At 52.2% G+C, this 18,570-nt stretch overlaps 1 protein-coding gene across 4 annotated transcripts in view; it reads right to left on the bottom strand.

Annotated features, from left to right (window-relative positions):
* Window positions 1-278: 278 nt before the first annotated feature.
* The window catches only part of PADI2 (peptidyl arginine deiminase 2), a 45,668-nt gene continuing 27,376 nt past the window's right edge, over window positions 279-18,570 (bottom strand). For 2 of the 4 annotated variants that reach the window (XM_004425631.3, XM_087446727.1), the window contains 10 exons: window positions 16,717-16,895; window positions 15,494-15,597; window positions 14,610-14,721; window positions 13,973-14,080; window positions 9,932-10,083; window positions 7,935-8,079; window positions 7,095-7,188; window positions 5,287-5,372; window positions 3,447-3,575; window positions 279-2,794 (listed from right to left, as the gene is read on the bottom strand). In XM_004425631.3, the coding sequence (XP_004425688.1) occupies window positions 2,561-2,794; window positions 3,447-3,575; window positions 5,287-5,372; window positions 7,095-7,188; window positions 7,935-8,079; window positions 9,932-10,083; window positions 13,973-14,080; window positions 14,610-14,721; window positions 15,494-15,597; window positions 16,717-16,895 (1,343 nt within the window). In that variant the 3' untranslated portion in view covers window positions 279-2,560. The other 2 variants (XM_087446725.1, XM_087446726.1) reach the window with 2 other exon arrangements.

Here is an 18,570-nt window from a genome sequence, read left to right as displayed (position 1 = left end):
TTCTCAAATGTTCATCTCAGGGTCTGCTTCTGGGGAATCCCACCAGAAAAACACAGTCAGACCTTATTGTGGTGTTGGTCTTGACCTTGGGGGGAGCCACGTAACACACATCCATTGAGTGTAGGGGGATGCCAAACCCTAGAGATACCATTGCCGAGAGCCCTGACCACGTGCCCAGAACAGCAGTGGCTGCAGGACCAGGAGAGGGCCCGTGTGTGGACTGCTTCACTCCAGGCCGTGTCCAGGAAGCAGCAATGAACATCACACCAACAGCCACATGACTGCCCCTCTGACTGTTTATTTTATTGCTGTTTAATCAGGCTCTTCCCCAAACATCTTTTGATCTCCATCACGGCCTTTCGTCTGGAAAGCTGCAAACGCGCCCCACTTCTTGCCATCCTCACGACACCCCCTGCCCTCTTACATCAAATATTTCAAAATAAAGATTGAAACAGGAACTTAGCTGAGTTTTGCAACACAGAAGTGTATTCTAGGTCTATATTTATAGAAGGTCGGGGGTGGGGAGAGCAATGAGTCCATGGGTGGGGGGTGTGCCCACTGAGGGTAGTCACACCGGTGGGCAAGCAGGATAGGAACAGGAGTCTGAGTCCTGGGGGCTTCAGAATCATCATACCTGGGGGCAGTCATCAAATGACTGCCTTATTGATGGGGAGAGCCTTAGAAAAATCTATAAACACACACTGTCTCTACATGGGAGGCACTCACTTCCCCTTCAAGCAGACTAGAAAAAACTGAGAAAAATGAAAGCAAGCCCAAAAACCCACATTAACCAAACACACACACATGACAAACTTGAAGTCTCCAGATAAACACCCTCAGATATGCACTTGGTGTCCAGCTCTGGGGTTGGAAAGAAGATCTGGGACTTTGGCCCCCAAAGGCAAGGGCCACTGTCCCCACAGGGGGGACAACAGCTTCTGAAGGCTCTGGGGTCTGATATTCTGGTGGCCCTGGCCCAGCTGGATGGGAGGGAGGCCTGTTTAAAGAAGACCTCCCTCCCACTTCATTGAGACAGTGACCTGAAGGAAGCCCTGTGCCCTGGGCCTTTCCTGAATATAGCGGACTGGCGTTTCTAAAGAGCACATCACTGAGAGGGTAGATGCTGGCCATTTAAATGTGTGGGGGTGCATTTTGGGATCTGACCGGCTCCATGAGGCAGGGACCAGGCCCAGTTTACTATTAACCACTGTATCCTTGGAGCCCAACACTGTGCCTGGCACTTAGTAGGCACATAACACGTTTGCTGAATGAGTGAACGAAATAATCCGAGAAGAAAATCCCGGCCCCCCAAGAATACAAATTTATAACCTTTTCATCAGTTCTTTTTTAACCTTCAAAGTGCAATTATGGTTTACTTATTCTCCTGACATCAGCTGGCCCTAAAGGAAGTTTTTTTAGTTGAAACTGAGTCTTTTCGGTTGGAGCCAGGGAATTAATCTGGTTATGTCCAAGTGAGAGGGTCTACAGCAAATGCCAAACTTCAGTGGGATCATTGATCTGTCTCTAAGGCCAGCAGCTGGCCCAGAACCGGCTGTTCGGGCTGGAGGCTAGGCCAGCGTCCTTACATGTCGGGTCTGATGTCTGGGGAGGAGGGGTGGGTCTTTAACTATATCCTGGGGGAAGGTCTGAGCCTGTCTGGTGGTGAAGAAGTCCTTGTCTAGCTGCCTGGAGAGATGGCATCAGGAATGGGAAATAGAGGCCGTGAGAGGAGGGAGGTCAGGGGCTGGCCAGAGAATGGAGAACCAGGCAAGAGAAGGTGGAGATGGCTGACCCCGGGGCATCTTTACACACGGAACTCTCAGGCCACAAGGATGCCGGTCTGGGGAGCAACCCCCAAGCATCTGGGAGAGCCTGTGTCCGTGAGCAAGATGAGGCAGAAGGAGCATCTGGAAAATGGAGAAGGCCGCTCTGATGACATCTGCTTCCAGGGAAGGTTCTAAGCTAAGTTATTGGACCCTCAGGGAGCGGGGAGGCTAGCCAATGGTGTCTACACTGCAGAGAGAAAGCCAAGGGATTTGAGAGAGGCTGGTAAGGAATGAATAATGGGGGGGCCACCTGGACACCCCAAGGGAGGTGAACTTGAAATGATGATGGCAGTTCAAGGCACGTCCAGGGTCTCAGGGTCCCTTTGCGCACCATCCACCTTCAGGGCACGGCTCCCGGGAGAACCGGTGACCCCAGAACCTCCTTCCCTTCTCCCCTCATTCAATTTTGGACAAGAGACTAAGGATTCTTTGCAGAATGGTTTGGGTACATGGCTTTTTGTTGTGTTTTGTATTTCATGTCAGGGCTACAGAGACACTGGCCAAATGCCCGGCTATTTTCAGGAAGGGCAGAGTTGAGGCTCACAGGGCGGGGGACTTCAGTGGATGCTGAGGCCCTTCTGAGGGAGGGCAAGGCACAGATATCTCAAATCCCTCCCCCCTTCCTGGAGGTGTTGGGCGGGGCCACCCAGTCCACGTCGGGCAGGGGAAGCTCTGGGGGCATGAGGGGTCTGGAGAACGCAGGGAAGGAGGGAAGCGCCACGGCCCCCTGCAGCTCAGGGCACCATGTGCCACCACTTGAAGGCGAAGGGCTTCCTGCGGACATTGGTGCCGCAGTGCACCTCCCCCAGGAACTTGTGGTAGGCGGAAATGTCATCGACGAAGGTGCAGCAGAAGCCCAGGGGCTCCAGCAGGGAGCGGACATGCGTCTCCAGGCAGCACTCCTCCTCCACTTGGGGCCCGAACGGCTTGGGGATGCCCAGGTCCTTGTCGAGCACAATCATGTTCACCTGTGACGAGTGGGGGCAACAGCTTCTGTTTAGTGAGCACCTGCTACGCGCCTGGCCCTGTTCTAAGCTCAGCGAACGCCCCCAACAACCCTATGCGGTAGGATTGTGATTATCCCCACTTTACAGATGAGGAAACTGAGGCACAGAGGGGGCTAAGCAACTCACGCATGGCAGAGCTGAAGTGGAAAACTGGGCGACTTGTCTCTGTATGTACGTGTCTGTACATGCATGTGTGCGTGGCTATACATGTACACATCAGTGTGTGCACGTGCATGCATACGTGTATTTGTGTGTACACGCACGTACGTGTATCTATGTATCTGTGTGTGTTCTAACCTCTTTCTCCCTCATAGAAGACTCTCCTCCATGACAGCAAGAATCCCTCTTGTCCATCAATGCCTTTTTAACTCAGAAAGCACTTTCCTCTCCGTTAAGGTAGAAGATTCCCCAGCACCCCAGGAGGATAAGCATATCACCCCTGGGGGGAATGAGGCTCAGAGAGGGCACGTGCCGGGGTGGGGGGTGAGGCCACACAGCAGCTCAGCCAGGACTGGCGCCTGGGCCTCCCGACTGGACAGCCTCGGCCAAGGGGTCCTTCTGGATCTGGCTGCCCCCTGATTGGCCTGGACGAGGTCTGGGGGGAGCGCCTCACCATGTTCGGGAAGAAGGCTCTGGCCTGGCGGTTCTCATCCATCTTGAACAGAGCGGGCAGATCAATGATGTCCTGCTCCGTCAGTCCCAGCTCCTTCTTGAGGATGTCACGGTTCCAGTCCAGGCAGCGCTGGGCGAGGGGCAGGAAGGGCGGGCGGGCAGGTGAGGGACACCCCTGCCATCTCTGTCCATCCCACTCCTGTCTGCAGCATGAGACCCAGGGCCCCAGACTCCAGGGGGACTTCCAGCGCTCACCGAGCACCCCTGCCACCTCGCCAGGGCCCTGTCACCAGCGCTCAGTAACAGCAGTAATTAAGAGAACGCGAGAGAAGACGGCAGAAACAACACTAGCTGTTGTCATTTACTGAGCACTTACTATGAGCCAGACCCCGTGCTACGCACTTGTAACACAGTATCTCATCGAATCCTCGGGCCACCCCGTGAGCTGAGAATGACAGTGATGAGGGTTTTGATAATAATGATAAAAGCTAATATATACAAGCCCTAAGTGTACTGTTCCAAGTACTTTAGGTATATTACTTATTTAAGCCTCAACCCCACGAGTAGACACTATTATCATCCCCTCGTTAGAGACGAGGGACCTGAGACACCGAGTCCTCAGTGAGCTGCCCAAGGTCCTCCTGCCGAAAGTGGGGGGCCGTGGTTTGACCTCAGATCTACCTGATGCCAGAAAATGACCATGGTGGGGCGACAGTTATGACAAAGTCAATGTTGAAATAGGCGTTGAGGCACTCTGTGAACTTGGGGAAACTTGCAGTCGCTCCTCTAGCATCCCTTCCCACCGGCCCCCGCAATGCAGCAGCGTGCTGTTGGGTTGGATCAACCACATCCCCACCTCCCAGAGAGAGTTAATTAGTGGACTCTTGCCCCTAGCTCCTTGCCCCAGTGATCGGTTCAGGGATGGGCAGTCACCCAGGATTAAGCTAATCAGTGTATGGAATTCTCCTGGCTAGAGGGATTGGTTCAGGATGGCCCATCTGGAGTGAAATGCAAGGCTTCTGTCCAATTGTTGGGGCGTATGAGACCTTTTTCTTGGGGGATGGCATACTGGGTGGATGTGAGGCTTTGAACTGTTGCAGCTATGCTCCTACCATGAGGGCACCTACAAAGCCCACAAAGTGCAGAGAAATGGAGCTGGAGCCCTGATCAACCTGTGCCTGAAATCCACCCCACTGCTGGACTTTCTACTTATATGAGCCAATCATGCCTTTTTGTTTAAATCAGTTTGAATTTTCTGTTTTTTTTTAAACTTGATCCTTTTAAATATGTCCATGCAAATAAAGAGAGATTTAATTCAAATAAATATGATCCTGTTGACTGGTTTCTACTTGTGGATACAACCTTTGAGATTTAGAGACTCAGAAGTGGGAATCCATCCATAGATAGAAAACTTCAGGGATCTCTGATCCCCTAAAACTAATAAAAATTCAGGGCATATATTCACATATGCATTTTTCTGGAGAGCAGGTCTGTAGCTTTCATCATATTTGAAAAGCGTGTGTCTCCCCCAGATGTTACGTCCTCTAGCCTTACAGAGCCCTTGGCGCTTTACCACTGCCTAACATGTCTTTCTTCCCTCTCCTGTCTGCTTCTAGCCTCTGCTGACCTGCACGTCCTGCCTCTGTCATCTCTTCTACCCTCCAGCGTTAGCACTGGAGTAAAGCAGGGAGGCTGGGCCGAAAGCTCATTGAGACCCTTCCATCTGTCATGCGCCCTGAGCCCTTGGCCATTCCCCATGGAAGCCCTGAGGGTGTGAGAGGTGTCATCGGGCGGAGCCTCGTCCCTCCCAGGGGCCCTCTGCCCGCTGGCTGCCCCCTCACCTGGAAGTACTGGTTCTCCTGCACGAGGCTCTCACTGGACAGAATCTTGTTGATGGTGATTCGCTTGCTGCTCATCCCGCCCAAGCCTGTGGGGGTCAGAGGACAGGGGACGGCCTGGCTCTAGGCGCCAGCCTGGGTGCCGCCCTCTGCCAAGGCCCCCCAGCTTCTGGGCTAACTGCTGGAATGAGGGAGACGGAGGTGGGGACAGGCTGGGACACAGGGGCGCAAGCCCCAGGTAAACCCAGGGCCCCTCTGCCTGGGGAGGGCAGCACATCTTCATTTCTCCAGAGTTGGCCACGTCGTCTGGGCCAGGGAAGGGGTGGCGACTGCCTTGCTCTCTCTCTGGCCAAGGGGTGGGGGTGACACAAGCAGCACCTGGGTCTCCCACCTGGGGCCTGCTTCTAAGGACGAGGAGCTGACCGGCGTGAGTGCGGCGGGAGCAGGATGCCCAGAGGTGTCATCCTTCCTGTTTTCCAGACCTGCCTCATGCTCGGCCCTGCCCTGGTCTGTGCCTGCATCTGCCTCCTAGTCCATCACGATGGCCCACGTGGCTTCTGTCCTGATTAGTAACACCTAAGGCTCATCGAGCACCCACCATGTGGCAGGTACTCTTCTAGATGTTTTACATGGATTAATTCAGCAATCTTCCCCACATTTCTCTGAGGTAGCTGCTAGCATTAAAGATGAGGAAACTGAGGCACAGAGAGGTTACATGACTTGTGTAAGGTCACCCAGCTAGTGGCAGAGAGCCCATACGCAGACCAGGCAAACTGATTCCAGAGTTGATGCTATTAACTCTTTTTTTTTTTTTTGCCTGGTCTGGGAAGAGTCTGTTGCTGGTCCATTGTGCTTCCCAGTCTTGTAGTTTGCCAGCGGCAAAGAGATTGGGGCTGTCACACCCTGTACCTGAGCTGTCTCCACACCACCACTTGGAGCTACTGGTACAAAGATAATGGTTCCTATATCCTGTGGGTAGCTTTGGGGGTATCTTTAATACAGAAAGAAGCCTCCAGAAGGTCAAGATTCATGCCTGCCAATCCAAGAAAAAATTTCCCACCAGTGGGGAATTAAAAAAGGATGGTGGTCTTAAATTGGTCTTGTCTGTCCCAGACACCAGTCACTCTCAGGAGTGCTGCCTTTGGGTATGGAGGGCAGTAATGTAAGCGTCCACCAGCCTTAGGAATGCAGACTTTTGGGAGTGAGGTAGATGGGAGATACCAACCTGAAAAGTGACAAAAAGCAATTTAAGAAAAACATAACAGATTGTCATGGCCTCTCTAACCTGGCTGACTGTCTCCACCTGGTCAGCTTTCCCCCTTTCCAGGATTAATTTACCAGCAAACCTCAGCCCGGTCTACATCGGTCCCAACTACATGGATGGCTAAATTAGGCAGACAATTTCTCACTGTGGGACTGGCAGTGATACTGTCTATGTATTGTCTGTCGACTCCCCCTTCTCATCTTGTCCCCAAACTGCATTGTGTATATTTTTCTCTATCTTTTTTCTAAAACACGAGCTCCTTGAATACAGACCGCATGTCGGTTTTGACCATTCAACTCTCCTCTGGGTCTGGTGCCATTTAAAGGATACACTTGGTCCCCAAGAAGCGCCTGGCACTGTTGACAATAATAGGGAGCAGTGGGCAGCTTGATGGTCCAGGTGACCACAGCGAGGGTCACAAGAGGCCGGGGCTGCTTCCCGCCATGGTGACCTCACGCCCAGGGAAGTGGAGCTGGGCGCCGCACCCTCCTGAGGGTCTCTCTGGGGGCCAGCTGCCCGCTCCTGCAGAGGCGCTGTGGGCACTCACCTTTGAACATGATGGACTCCCCATAGCCCTCCCTCTGCTTCTCTCGGAAGAGCTTGTAGCAGGCCGAGGTGCTGGCCATGAGCATCAGGAATTTCTGCGAGAGACCACCCAGAGGGGCGACATCAGCAGAGGGGAAGTGGCAAAGGAGCACAAGGGGGCCCCCGCCCCGAGGACCCAGACCCCTGTCGGCACATCGTCTCAAGCCTCCCCATGCTGAGGGGCAAAGGCTGCCTGGCAGGGTTTGCTCTGTCTCAGAGGAATATGTCTCCCCCTTCCTGCTATAGAAATTCCTCCCTCCGCGAAGCGCCACGGAGTCAAAGGGGACCTTGGACAGAATGGAAGGGCTTCTCCAAGTGGCCAAGAGGCCATTGGCACAAAATTTCCAGGGTATAAAGTTGCAACCATCCTTTTCACTTCAGAAAATGAAAGAACCTCTTTCCAGAACCCCAGGCCCATACTCCAGTTCTCTCTAGAACGTCATGGCCAGTGCAGTAGCCATAGCCCTGCGTGACTATCGGACACTCGAGTTGTGGCTAGTCCGAAGTGAGAGGTGCTGTAAGAATAAAATACGCACCAGATTTTGAAGACATAGTGTGAAAAAAAGAATGTAAAATCTCTCCTTAATAATTTTTATATTGATTACATGTTGAAATGCTAATATTTCGGATATACTGGGTTAAAAATTTTCCTGCCACAGCAACCACGTACCAACCAGCTTCAGCCTACTTCCTTCTTCCTCTATGCGGTCCACGTCCTGTGATCCTACCTTCCGCTGGCAAGAGCTGGGAGTACACGGGCTCTTCACTGCCCTGTTCACCCCAGTCTCTGGGGCCAGCTCACCTTTGTGTCTGGGACAGGGACGAAGGTCATGAACTCGTCCACGTGGCCCACGGTCAGCCAGTCCGAGTAGAGCTCCACGGGCGCCTGCACCTGCTGGGCCTGCAGGAAGTCCCGCACCACCCTGGTCATCCTCCGGCCGCCAGACCTGCGGCAGGATTGGGGGGAGGCAGCTTTTCAGAGGCTGTCCACCAGGCCTGCCTCACCAGGGGGCCTGCAGCCTGTGGAACACAGCCTGAACCCGGGTGGCATCAGTGGAGACGTCATGGGAAGAAGCTGCAGGCTGAGGGCCCCTGGCACAGGCAGGAAGGCATTTGAGCCCAAGGGGAAAGAGGGAGGCGTTAGCTGCAGCCGTGGCCAGTGTGCAGGTCACGGAGCTCAGCCTTCAGCCCCCAAGAATGCCAGTAGGCATGAGGAGGCCAGCTTCTGTGCTCAGGGGTCTTGCCTGGACTGCTGGAGGGGGCTAGGGCACAAGCACGGTTCCAAAATCTGCCCTAGTCCATGTGCGTCTTTGCTACGTTAACTTTTACTCATTTTCTTTAATCAGTTCAAGTGACGCCTCCTCCAGGAAGCCCTTCCTGACTTCTAGACCCCCTGAGGTCTTCAATCTCCCCATTACCCTTAGACTATAACCCAAGGTCCTTACAGTGGGCTTACAGATCAAACTCCTCTCTGATCTGGCCCCTGCCTGGCCCTCCTCCCTTCCTCCTTGTTCTGTTTGCACCAGCCACCGGCTAATCTTGTTACCACCCCAAGGCTTTGCCCTTGCTGTCCCTTCTATTTGGAATGCTCTTTCCCTCCGATCCTCCCACAGCTGCCTCCTTCTCATCATCCAGCCTCAATTCCAAAGTCACTTCCTCAAAACCACAAAAGCTTATGTGCCTCTGCCCCATCACTCTTCATCATGGAACCTTATTTTATCTCCTTCATGGCACTTAACACCCAGAAGTGTATTTACTTGCTTGCTCCATGTTTATTTTCTGTACTCGCCCCATCCCTAACTGGAAACTCCCCGAGAGCTGGGACTCTGTCTGTTTTGTTCACTGCTATGTCCCCAGACCCTAGAACAATACCCGGCACAGAGAAGGCCCTACACAAATATTTGCCTCTAAGAAACCCTCCCTGAAATCCCCAAGGGGATTCCCTCCTTGGGTTCTCCTGGCCCCATCATTCTTTCTATCACTGTATGCCCCTGTTTCATGTCTGATTTCCACCACCTCCTTGAAGGCGGGGGCTGGACTTCATGTTAGGAAACCTATGCCTGACATGGTCTTGGCACTGGGCTGGTGCTTGGGAAGTACCTGCTGAATGGAAGAGTGACTAATGAGTGGAGCGAGAAGGAGGGGAGGGTGGGCCAATGGTCACTGCCTGTGCCAGTGGCCTCCCCATAGAAGGTAGAGAATCCCACGTGGCTCAGAGGGACTTGGTGCCCAAATTCTGGCTGATCCCATATGTGCAGGTTCCTGGCAGCCCTTTTGTGAAGTGAGGACCCACAATACTCTCTCCCCAGAGACTGTCCTAACCAAGGAAGAATCTACCTTTCCATTGACTGATGGGTCACCTGGGGAGGGAGTGAGGGTGTTGTGGACAGGCCAGGGGAGCCAGGGACTCATGACTCTGGGGCACAGCCCTGTCTTCTTGTGACGTTATTGTGTACAGGCACCCCGAGGATTTGTTGGTGTGCTCCCATTCACCCTCTTTCAGTATTCCTTCTCTGGACCCCTTCATCCCCTCCCCACCTGGTTTATGATCTCATTATACATCCTCCCGTTTTGGGAAGATAATTATTTATTTAGTTTTATATTAGATCCTAATTCATACTAAGATGTAAAGGCTAACTTGGTTTTCTTTCCAAGAGTGTCTGTGTCTTATCAGAGAGTTGTGGGAGGGATTAATTCTCCCAGCCAATTGCTCCATGTATGAGCAACCCAGGCCACCCCTAAAGAGAAACAGCAACCTCCCCACCCTGCTGCCCCCAGCTCCACCCTGGCGTCTCTTACAGAGGAAAGCTGCTCCCGATGAGGATCCGGCCCAGGGGGTATTTCTTGCCGTTCACAGTCACTGGGGGACTGACCTCCAGGTTTCCAAAGGAATCGAGGCTGGTGACAGTCTCATAGAGGGGTTCCCGGGTCACATAGCCAAAATCTGGGCCCTGGGCAGGGGGCACACACCGTCATTAGTCTCCTGCAGCTGGGAGTCCTTAGCTCCAACCCAGCCACCCTCTGATGACCACTCTCTCACCACCTTTGGTCAGGCACCATGGGCATTTAGTCTCGAGGGGGGTCGCTGATGGTTGTCTTATTCCCACCAAAGAGCAGGGGCCTGGCATGCGGATGCCGAGTTCGTGAGCACCTTGGTGTGAATGTGGGTGTGCATGTGAGAATGTGAGTGTGTATGAGTGAGTGTGTGTGCACCTCTGGGTCTCTGCCTGTGCCTCTATTTCCCAAACACAGAGACATACTGATTTCAGGATTAGTCTGCATATTGTGCTATTGATGTCCCTGCTCATCTCTTAAATTCTCTGGCCCTCGGTTTCCCCATCTGTAAAAGAGGTGTCGGATTAGGTGACATGAGGCAGGGTGGCCGATTGTATTCTTGTTCCCAGAGACTTGCCACCTGCTTCCCAGTAAGAGGATTTTGCATCCTGAGCCATTGCTGTGTGACTTCTGGTACCTCCCAGTGGAAGGAATATAGTACCCCAGACTTGGTCATGTGACTTGGATTAGCCAATGAAATGTGAGCAGGAGTGATGCATGCCAGTTCAGAGCAGAAGCCATAAGAGCCACTGGGTATGCCTGCTCACTCTCTTTCTCTTCTCCTTGTGCTAGGAGAATGGCATTTTCCAGACTGGGGTTGCTCCTACAGCCTGGGCTCTAGAATAAGGAAGGCACAAGGAAGCAGAGCTGCAGACAACCAACCAGCAGTCAACAGAGAGCACAAGCAAGAAACAGACCTTTGCTGTTGTCAGCCATTGAGATTGGGGGGTTGTTTGTTACTGCAGCCTTACCCAGTGAAAGCTGACCAATACACACAGGAATGTAATGTATATGCCACCCCACCCCATTCTCAAGCCATATTGTTCACTGAGCCCAGATGTAGCCTCAGAATCCTTCTTAGCACAGAGCTCCAGCAGACTGCAGTTGGCACATGATATAACCCCAGTGACCTCCTGAATTTTAAGATGCCTTTCATGATTTTTTGGTAAAAATGTAGGGGCCTTGCGTGGGAGCTTGCCTTGGGGCTGGAACTAAGCTTGCCCAACAAAAGTCCTTGTGGAAAAAGCCACAGAGTGAGAGGATGTGGCTTATCCTGGCCTTGCCGTGAGGCTCAAGGGACAATCACGCCTGGTGGGGTGGACGGCTGCAGCTTAGGGCTTTCTTGCCTGAGAGCCCCAGATGGCAAGGTGCGGTTTGCCGGGGGCTGGGGCAGCTAGGGCTTTACGGCATCACACAGGTGGGCAGGGACGAAGCACAAAGCCAGGCTTGGCTCAGGCCTCCAGGAACAATGCAGCCTGGCGCATTGAAACCAGACCAGCCGGGAACACTGAAGGTAGACGGTGACCTGGGCAGAGAGTGAGAGCAGAATCTGGGAGGCCTTGGTTCTCATGCCTGCAGCAACCGCTGCTGGAGGCCGGTTGAACTCTACCCGTCCCAGTGCCGGAGGAAGTGGACAGTCCTCACTGAGGACAGTGTCCAGGGCTGTGGCCTCATAACCAGCTAATCGTGGTCGTTGTGTCAGGTGCAGCACGGATGCCTTATACAAGGCCTTCCATCTTCACAACAATCCTGTGAGATGGATACCGTTTCTATGCCTATTTTACAGATGAGCAAACTGAGGCTTGAGGAGGTTAAGTTGCTTGCCCAAGGTCACACTGCTGCTAAGGGCTGGAACCAGGATTCAAGGCCAGGTCCATGGGACATTCCAGAGCTTTGAGCTCTTTACCATCTCCCTGTGATGAGGGGACGAGTTAACGAATGTTCTCAGGAAGCAGGTGTGAACCTGGCAAGCGGTCACCTCTGAGCAGCCCTGATGTCTCAGGGAGGCACCCCACGTGTGACCTGGGGAAAGCCCCCTGACCTACCCCAGTCTCTGTTTCGTGCTCTGGCCAAGCCCCGCCTCCTGTTCAGGGCGGAAGGGGAGGACGAAAGAGACTGATTTCTGTTCTGCCCTCACTCAGTCATTGTTGAGGGCATAAAAAGGGAGTGGTAATGGCCTCTAGAATTGGTGTGAGGGGTCTGATTGCTTTAAAAACACACATGAACTGACACAAAAACAGACACCCAGATCAATGGAACAGAATTGAAAGCCCAGAAATAAACCCACACATCTACAGACAGCTAATCTTCGACAAAGGAGCCAAGAGCATTCAGTGGAGAAAGGAAAGCCTCTTCAATAAATGGTGCTGGGAAAACTGGACAGCCACATGCAAAAGAATGAAAGTGGACCATTACCTTACACCATACACAAAAATTAACTCAAAATGGATTAAAGACCTGAATCTAAGACCTGAAACCATAAAACTCCTGGAAGAAAATATAGGCAGTACGCTCTTTGACATTGGTCTTAGCAGCATCTTTTCGAATACCATGTCTACTCAGGCAAGGGAAACAAAAGAAAAAATAAAGAAATGGGACTACATCAGACTAAAATGCTTCTGCAAGGCAAAGGAAACCATGACAAAATGAAAAGACAACCCACCAACTGGGAGAAAATATTTGCAAATCATATATCCGACAAGGGGTTAATTGCCAAAATATATAAAGAACTCATACAACTCAACAACAAGAAAACAAACAACCCAATCAAAAAATGAGCAGAGCATGTGAACAGACATTTTTCCAAAGAAGATACACAGATGGCCAACAGGCACATGAATAGATGTTCAACATCATTAATTATTAGGGAAATGCAAATCAAAACTACAATGAGATACCACCTCACACCCATCAGAATGGCTATAGTTAACAAGATGAGAGATAATAAGTGTTGGAGAGGATGTGGAGAAAAGGGAGCCCTCATACACTGCTGGTGGGAATGCAAACTGGTGCAGCCACTATGGAAAAAAGCATGGAGATTTCTCAAAAAATTAAAAATAGAAATACTATATGACCCAGCCATCCCACTGCTGGGTATTTATCCAAAGAACATGAAATCAACAATTCAAAGAGATCTATGCACCCCTATGTTCACTGCAGCATTATCCACTACAGCCAAGAAGTGGAAACAACTCAAGTGTCCATCAACAAATGATTGGATAAAGAAGATGTGGTCTACATATACAATGGAATACTACTCAGCCATAAAAAAAGACAAAATCATCCCATTTGCAACAAGGTGGATGTACCTGGAGGGTATTATGTTAAGAGAAATAAGCCAGCCAGAGAAAGACAAACACTGTATGATCTCACTCATATGTGGAAGATAAACTAACACATGGACAAAGAGAACAGTTTAGTTGTTACCAGAGGGGAAGGGGGTGGGAGGAGGGCAAAAGGGGTAAAAGGGCACAAATGTAAAGTGACCGATAAAAACCAGACTATTGGTGGTGAGCACAATACAGTCTATACAGAAACTGATATATAATAACGTACACCTGAAATTACACAATGTTATAAACCAATATGACCTCAACAAAATAATTTAAAAAAACCACACATGAAGTGAAAACTAGAGCTTTAATGAGGCTTGAAGTTGGAACCTGCATTTTTGACAATTGCTTAACTATAATTTCATCTTTGAAACTTATTTTGCTGTAGTTGGAGGTGGGGCAGTGGCAGGAACGAGGGCGCCTGCCCTGCCTCTGTCTCCCATAGTTTGATTAGCCACGAGAAAACTCCGTGTTTTGGAAAAACGTCAGTTATCAGAGCAGAAAAGGACCTTAGAGGTCACTATCCCATCTGACCCACTGAACAGACGAGAAGACGGAGGCCCCGGGCAACAGACTCATTTGTCAAGCGTGCCCAAGGTCTCCTGACCACTCTGTCCTGTGGGAGTCCCCAGGATCGAGCCCCCGACCCCCTTGGTGGCCCTCAGCCTCTCACCAGGAGCTGCTTCACTGGGAAGTCCTTCAGGTTGCCGTCTCGGGGAGAGTCCAGCACCACGGGGAAACCTTTGTGGGGAGCCTCGATGTAGCCAAACTCGATTTCATCCTGTGGGGACACCAAGGAGGCTGTCAGATGAGCCCGGGGGACATCAGTGGATACCAGCCCGCCTCCCCAGTTCTCCTTCCTACAAGCAAACGATGGCCGTGGCTTCTCACGTATCATTTCAGAGAGTCCCTGCACATCCCAAGCATATTTGTACTCATATCGACCCCATTTTTTAAAACCGAATTGGTAACATCCTGTATACATTTTCCTGCAAGTAACACCTTAACTTGAAGTGCAGTCTGTATTTATAGATTGGCGTCATTCTTTTTATCTGTTGTATAGTACTCCACGATGAGGCTGTCCCCTCTGTGGTTACCCAGTGCCCCATGGATGGACATGTAAGTGGCTTTACAGTCTTTTGCACTGCAAGAAGCAAGGCTGCAGGGAACTGCCTTCTACAGTCGTGTCTCTGTGCCCACGTGCACCTGGATTCCCATCCGTGGAGCTGCTGGCTGCTGGGATAGGGATGTTAAGCCAGCTCTTCTTGCCCGACCCGGGGGCCCGTCCTTCCCAGCCTGGGGCTCCTCACCTGGATCCAGCGGTCGCCTCGGTTCATGTACTGAAAGCAGACCTTCAGCTCGCAGTTGGTTTTCTCCACCAGGTTCTTCACCTCTTTCAGGAACAGGTAATTGTCCTTCATGCTGCCAAATTTGGGGAAGAGGGGAAGGCCAGGAGGAAGGGTCAGGAGGAGGGACGAGGGCAAGCCCACTGAGTGGCAACAGCAGCTGGCACCTCTGGGCTGCGCTGGGCAGAAGAGGCCACAGCAGTGCTCACAGTTTCCTTAGCAAGGCCGCTGGAGTCAAGGGCCAAGCAAACTCACCTACTCACGTGGTGTTTGCCAAGGTCATGAACAAACAAAATGAGGAGGGGAACTCTCAACCCCACCCGCCCCCAAACCTTACATCCCTGACTGCCCAGATTTCCAAGGAAGAGCTATGCCTAGCACAGAGGCAGAGGATGGGCCCAGGACATCAGGGATCCCTTCCAGGGTGGCCAGCGTCCAGCTGCAGGCACTTCTTCTCATCTTGCTGCGACTGTCTAGCACGTAATAGGTGCTCAATAAAAAACTGTTGAATGAATAAGATGAGCTGACTATCCACCGCATGAGAGGTTCCCAAATACACAGTATGGGCCAAGAAGGAGAAAAGAAACAGTAGCTATTATTTTCAGAGCACACACTCTGTGCCAGGACCTTGGATTAATACTTCACCTGCTTCCTCTCATTTAATCCTCACAGTGACTCTGATGCCAGCATTTCAGAGAAACGGAGGCACAGAGAGGCCAAGTAAGTTGCTCAAGGTCACACAGCTGGGGAGTGACAGAGCTGGGATCTGAACTCAGGTCTGTTTGCCCCTGAAGGCCCAGCTCTTGGCCCCTCTGCCGCACTGCCTCTGCGCCGTGGCCCCTGCTTACCAGCACACAAACACCGACACGGGAGGCAGGATGTTGGGGGTCATGATCCACGGAGCAATCCGGAATAGCACGGTGTCTGTGAAGATGGGTGTCAGGGGAATCCCCTGGGCATGGGTGAGAAGGGGAGGGGATCAAAAAGTCTTGTCAGGGTGCTTTTCACTCCCACTTTCCAAAGTGGGTGAAACTGATGACAATAGGATGTTTATCGAGCACTTGCTGTGTGCCAGGCCCCAGGGTAAGTATTTTGACACGTGTCAATTCTTTTCTGCCTTACGACAACCCCGGGGGGTAGATGCTATTATAATCCTTGTGTTGCAGATGGGGAAACTGACCTCTGAGTCACAGAACTGTTACGGAGCCATCCCAGGGCACCTGGTTAGTAAGCGGCAGGGCCTGGATTAAACCCAGGCGGTCTGGCCACTGAGCCCACACTCTTCTGATCCTGCCCCGTCCAAGCTCTCTTCCTGAAGTCAGCCCACGTGATGGCTGGGCCAGCCCCCGGCCTTCTTCTGTTTTGCTCTGGGCCCCTTGCCCTTTTCAGTGTGTGTGTATTTTAATGTCGTTTGGGGGAATTTCGCTATGTCTAGATCGTTCTTTAATGAAAGGTTCAGGAAGCTTGTCTGGAATCTGAGGGAAAATGAGGTGTGATTCCAGGGTTCCTGTGCTGCTGGCTTTGAAAAGCTACAGGAAACTGGCCCCTGCCTTTGGTGGGGAGGATGGGGGTGGGACTACGGGCACGGCTGGCCTTTCCTGCCCGGCTCTGCCTTTGAGACTCTGCTGGTGCCCAGGTCTGAGAGACCCTGATGGCCAGGCTGCTCCAGGCACCCGTGGGAGCAGGAGAAGCCCCCTCCCCACCCTATGCTGTTAGCTCTGCCTCTTCTGCGTTGTCCTCTTCCCAGGGACTGGAGGGTGCTTTGCGAATGAGTTCTTACAAGTCTGGATGCTCACAACCAGGAGCTTCAGTGGTTTCTGTTTTACGATGGGGAAATAAGGCACAGGCATAAACTCACTTGCCCGGTGTCTCATGTTAGTCTGACTCCCGGGCCCGTTCTCGTAAATCTGAGCCAGACCCAGCCTCACCCTTCTTGGTGTGAGTGGTGGGGGCATCTAGGTCTCCAAGCCGGGACCCCCCTCAGTGCTTTGGGGGGACTGGAGCATAGCGGGGGCTCCTGGGAGTGGCCCCCTGGAAGGAGCCCCACTTGGCCCCCAGGGGCAGCCCTCACCTCGGCCATATACTCCAGCAGGCTGACGTGGATGTGGACCAGGCCCGAGAAGCCCTCGTCGGGAAAACGCAGGCCTTCCACGAAGAACAGCAGCTCCGCAGAGCCACCCGTGTACTTGACCACGTGGTAAAGCTTCTGCCGGCCCAGGATGTGGATGTAACGCTGGCCGAAATACGGGTCTGGAGGGAGAAGGACCAACATCAGGCCCCCACCTCCACCAGGAAGAGGTCAGTGGGGTGGGGTCACTGACGGAGACAAGATAGCAGAGTAACTTGGCCTCTAGACACAGAGAGAAAAGCAGAAGCAGAAAATGCCCCCAGAAGGGTGGTGGCCTGGTCATCGTCCTGGCACTGCTGTGCGCTAGCCGTGTGGCCCTGAACCAGACAACCTCTCTGGCTTCTGGCTTCCTCATCTATAAAATGAGCTAACTCGCCCAGGAATGGCAGACACGAAATGATCGCAGATGTGACTGAGCAGCTAGTGGTGTTGAGGAAGGGTATTATTGTTCCTATTTTACAGATGAGGAAACCGAGTCTCAGAAAGGAGAAATGGCTTGTCCCAGGTCATATAGCTGTAAGTGGCTGAGCTGGGACTCAAATTTGTGTCTAATTTGAACTCCAAGCTCCCTTCCCCTTTATATAAATAAAACATCAACATGCCCACTTGTACCAAAAATTCCCCTCCATGTCTTGGAAGCCATATTGGCGTAAAGACGCACACACGCGTCTCTGGCTGGACATTTTCGAGGCTGGGAGGAAAGGCAGGTTTCCAGCGCTCTTGTCCCACTGAGATCTCCCAACTCTTCACCGTGCTGTTCCCTCTGCTTCGAACAGTTGTCTTTCTCCTTCTTTCAGGCCTTGATTTGTGTCACTTCTGGGAATCGTGCCCAGAGCCCCCAGAGACCAAGCCCAGGGCCCGTCCTTCCCCATCACAGCCTTTCCAAATGGTATGATCTCAGTGTTAGCCCCAAGAGACTGTCACCTGCATGGGGGCAAAAAACAGGCCCAGCCGGACCCAGTGCTGGTCCAGCATGTGGTCGTGTTTAATAAGTCTACCAAATGAACCAATGGCTCCCACCTCACTCCGTATAGAATTTTCGGGCCAATTCAGAGCACACATATTGAATTACTACTACTCTGTGACCAGCATGGGCAAGGACCTTGGTGGGAGACGGAGATGGTCAAGATGCAGCATCTCTATCTGTCTGCGAGCAGTGCTCGGCCGATGATAAGATAGTGCGGATGTGGGAAGTGTCGTAACAGAGCTACAGGGTGGGAGATCCCGTTGGGTTACTGGGATGGGGAGGGCCGGGGAGGGGACACAGGGTGGGAAGCATCTGAGCAGAGGTAGGCAGCCTTGGAGATCCCCTTCGGGGCGGCAGAGGCGGGGTGCAGTGAGGAGAGGAGATACTTGCATTGGCAAAGGCACGGAGGTAGGACCCTATGCAGTTCCAGAAGGAGTTTCTTTATGCCCTGCAGAGCTGGAAGGGCAGAATCAGGCTCAGCGTGGTACTATTGTCAACAACAACGGAAACGGTTAATGACCAGCTGCCCAGGGTTAGAACATGTAACCAGAACGGTCCTGGCACAAATCGAGTGCTTGATTAAAACTTGCAAAATGGATGGAGGAACCACTGAAGCCCAGGCTCAGGACGGCTCCTCATGTAGGACAACGTGCTCAACCAGATCCTGATTGTATATCTCACTGAGGGCGCTTACCTTAGGGGTTATGACTTCCAGAGCCAGAGAGACCTGGGTTCAAACACCGCTCTGGCTTTACAAGCTACGAATCTCAGGGAATTCACTTAACCTCCCTGAGCCTCAGTTTACTCATCTGTTAAATGGGGGATAATAA

The sequence above is a fragment of the Ceratotherium simum genome, chromosome 22 (genome assembly GCF_057802395.1).
Source record: "Ceratotherium simum simum isolate JZ-2026a chromosome 22, ASM5780239v1, whole genome shotgun sequence".
In the NCBI taxonomy this organism is placed as follows: domain Eukaryota; kingdom Metazoa; phylum Chordata; class Mammalia; order Perissodactyla; family Rhinocerotidae; genus Ceratotherium; species Ceratotherium simum.
Note: the sequence above shows the minus strand (reverse complement) of the source record. Positions and strands in the feature narration are given on the sequence as shown.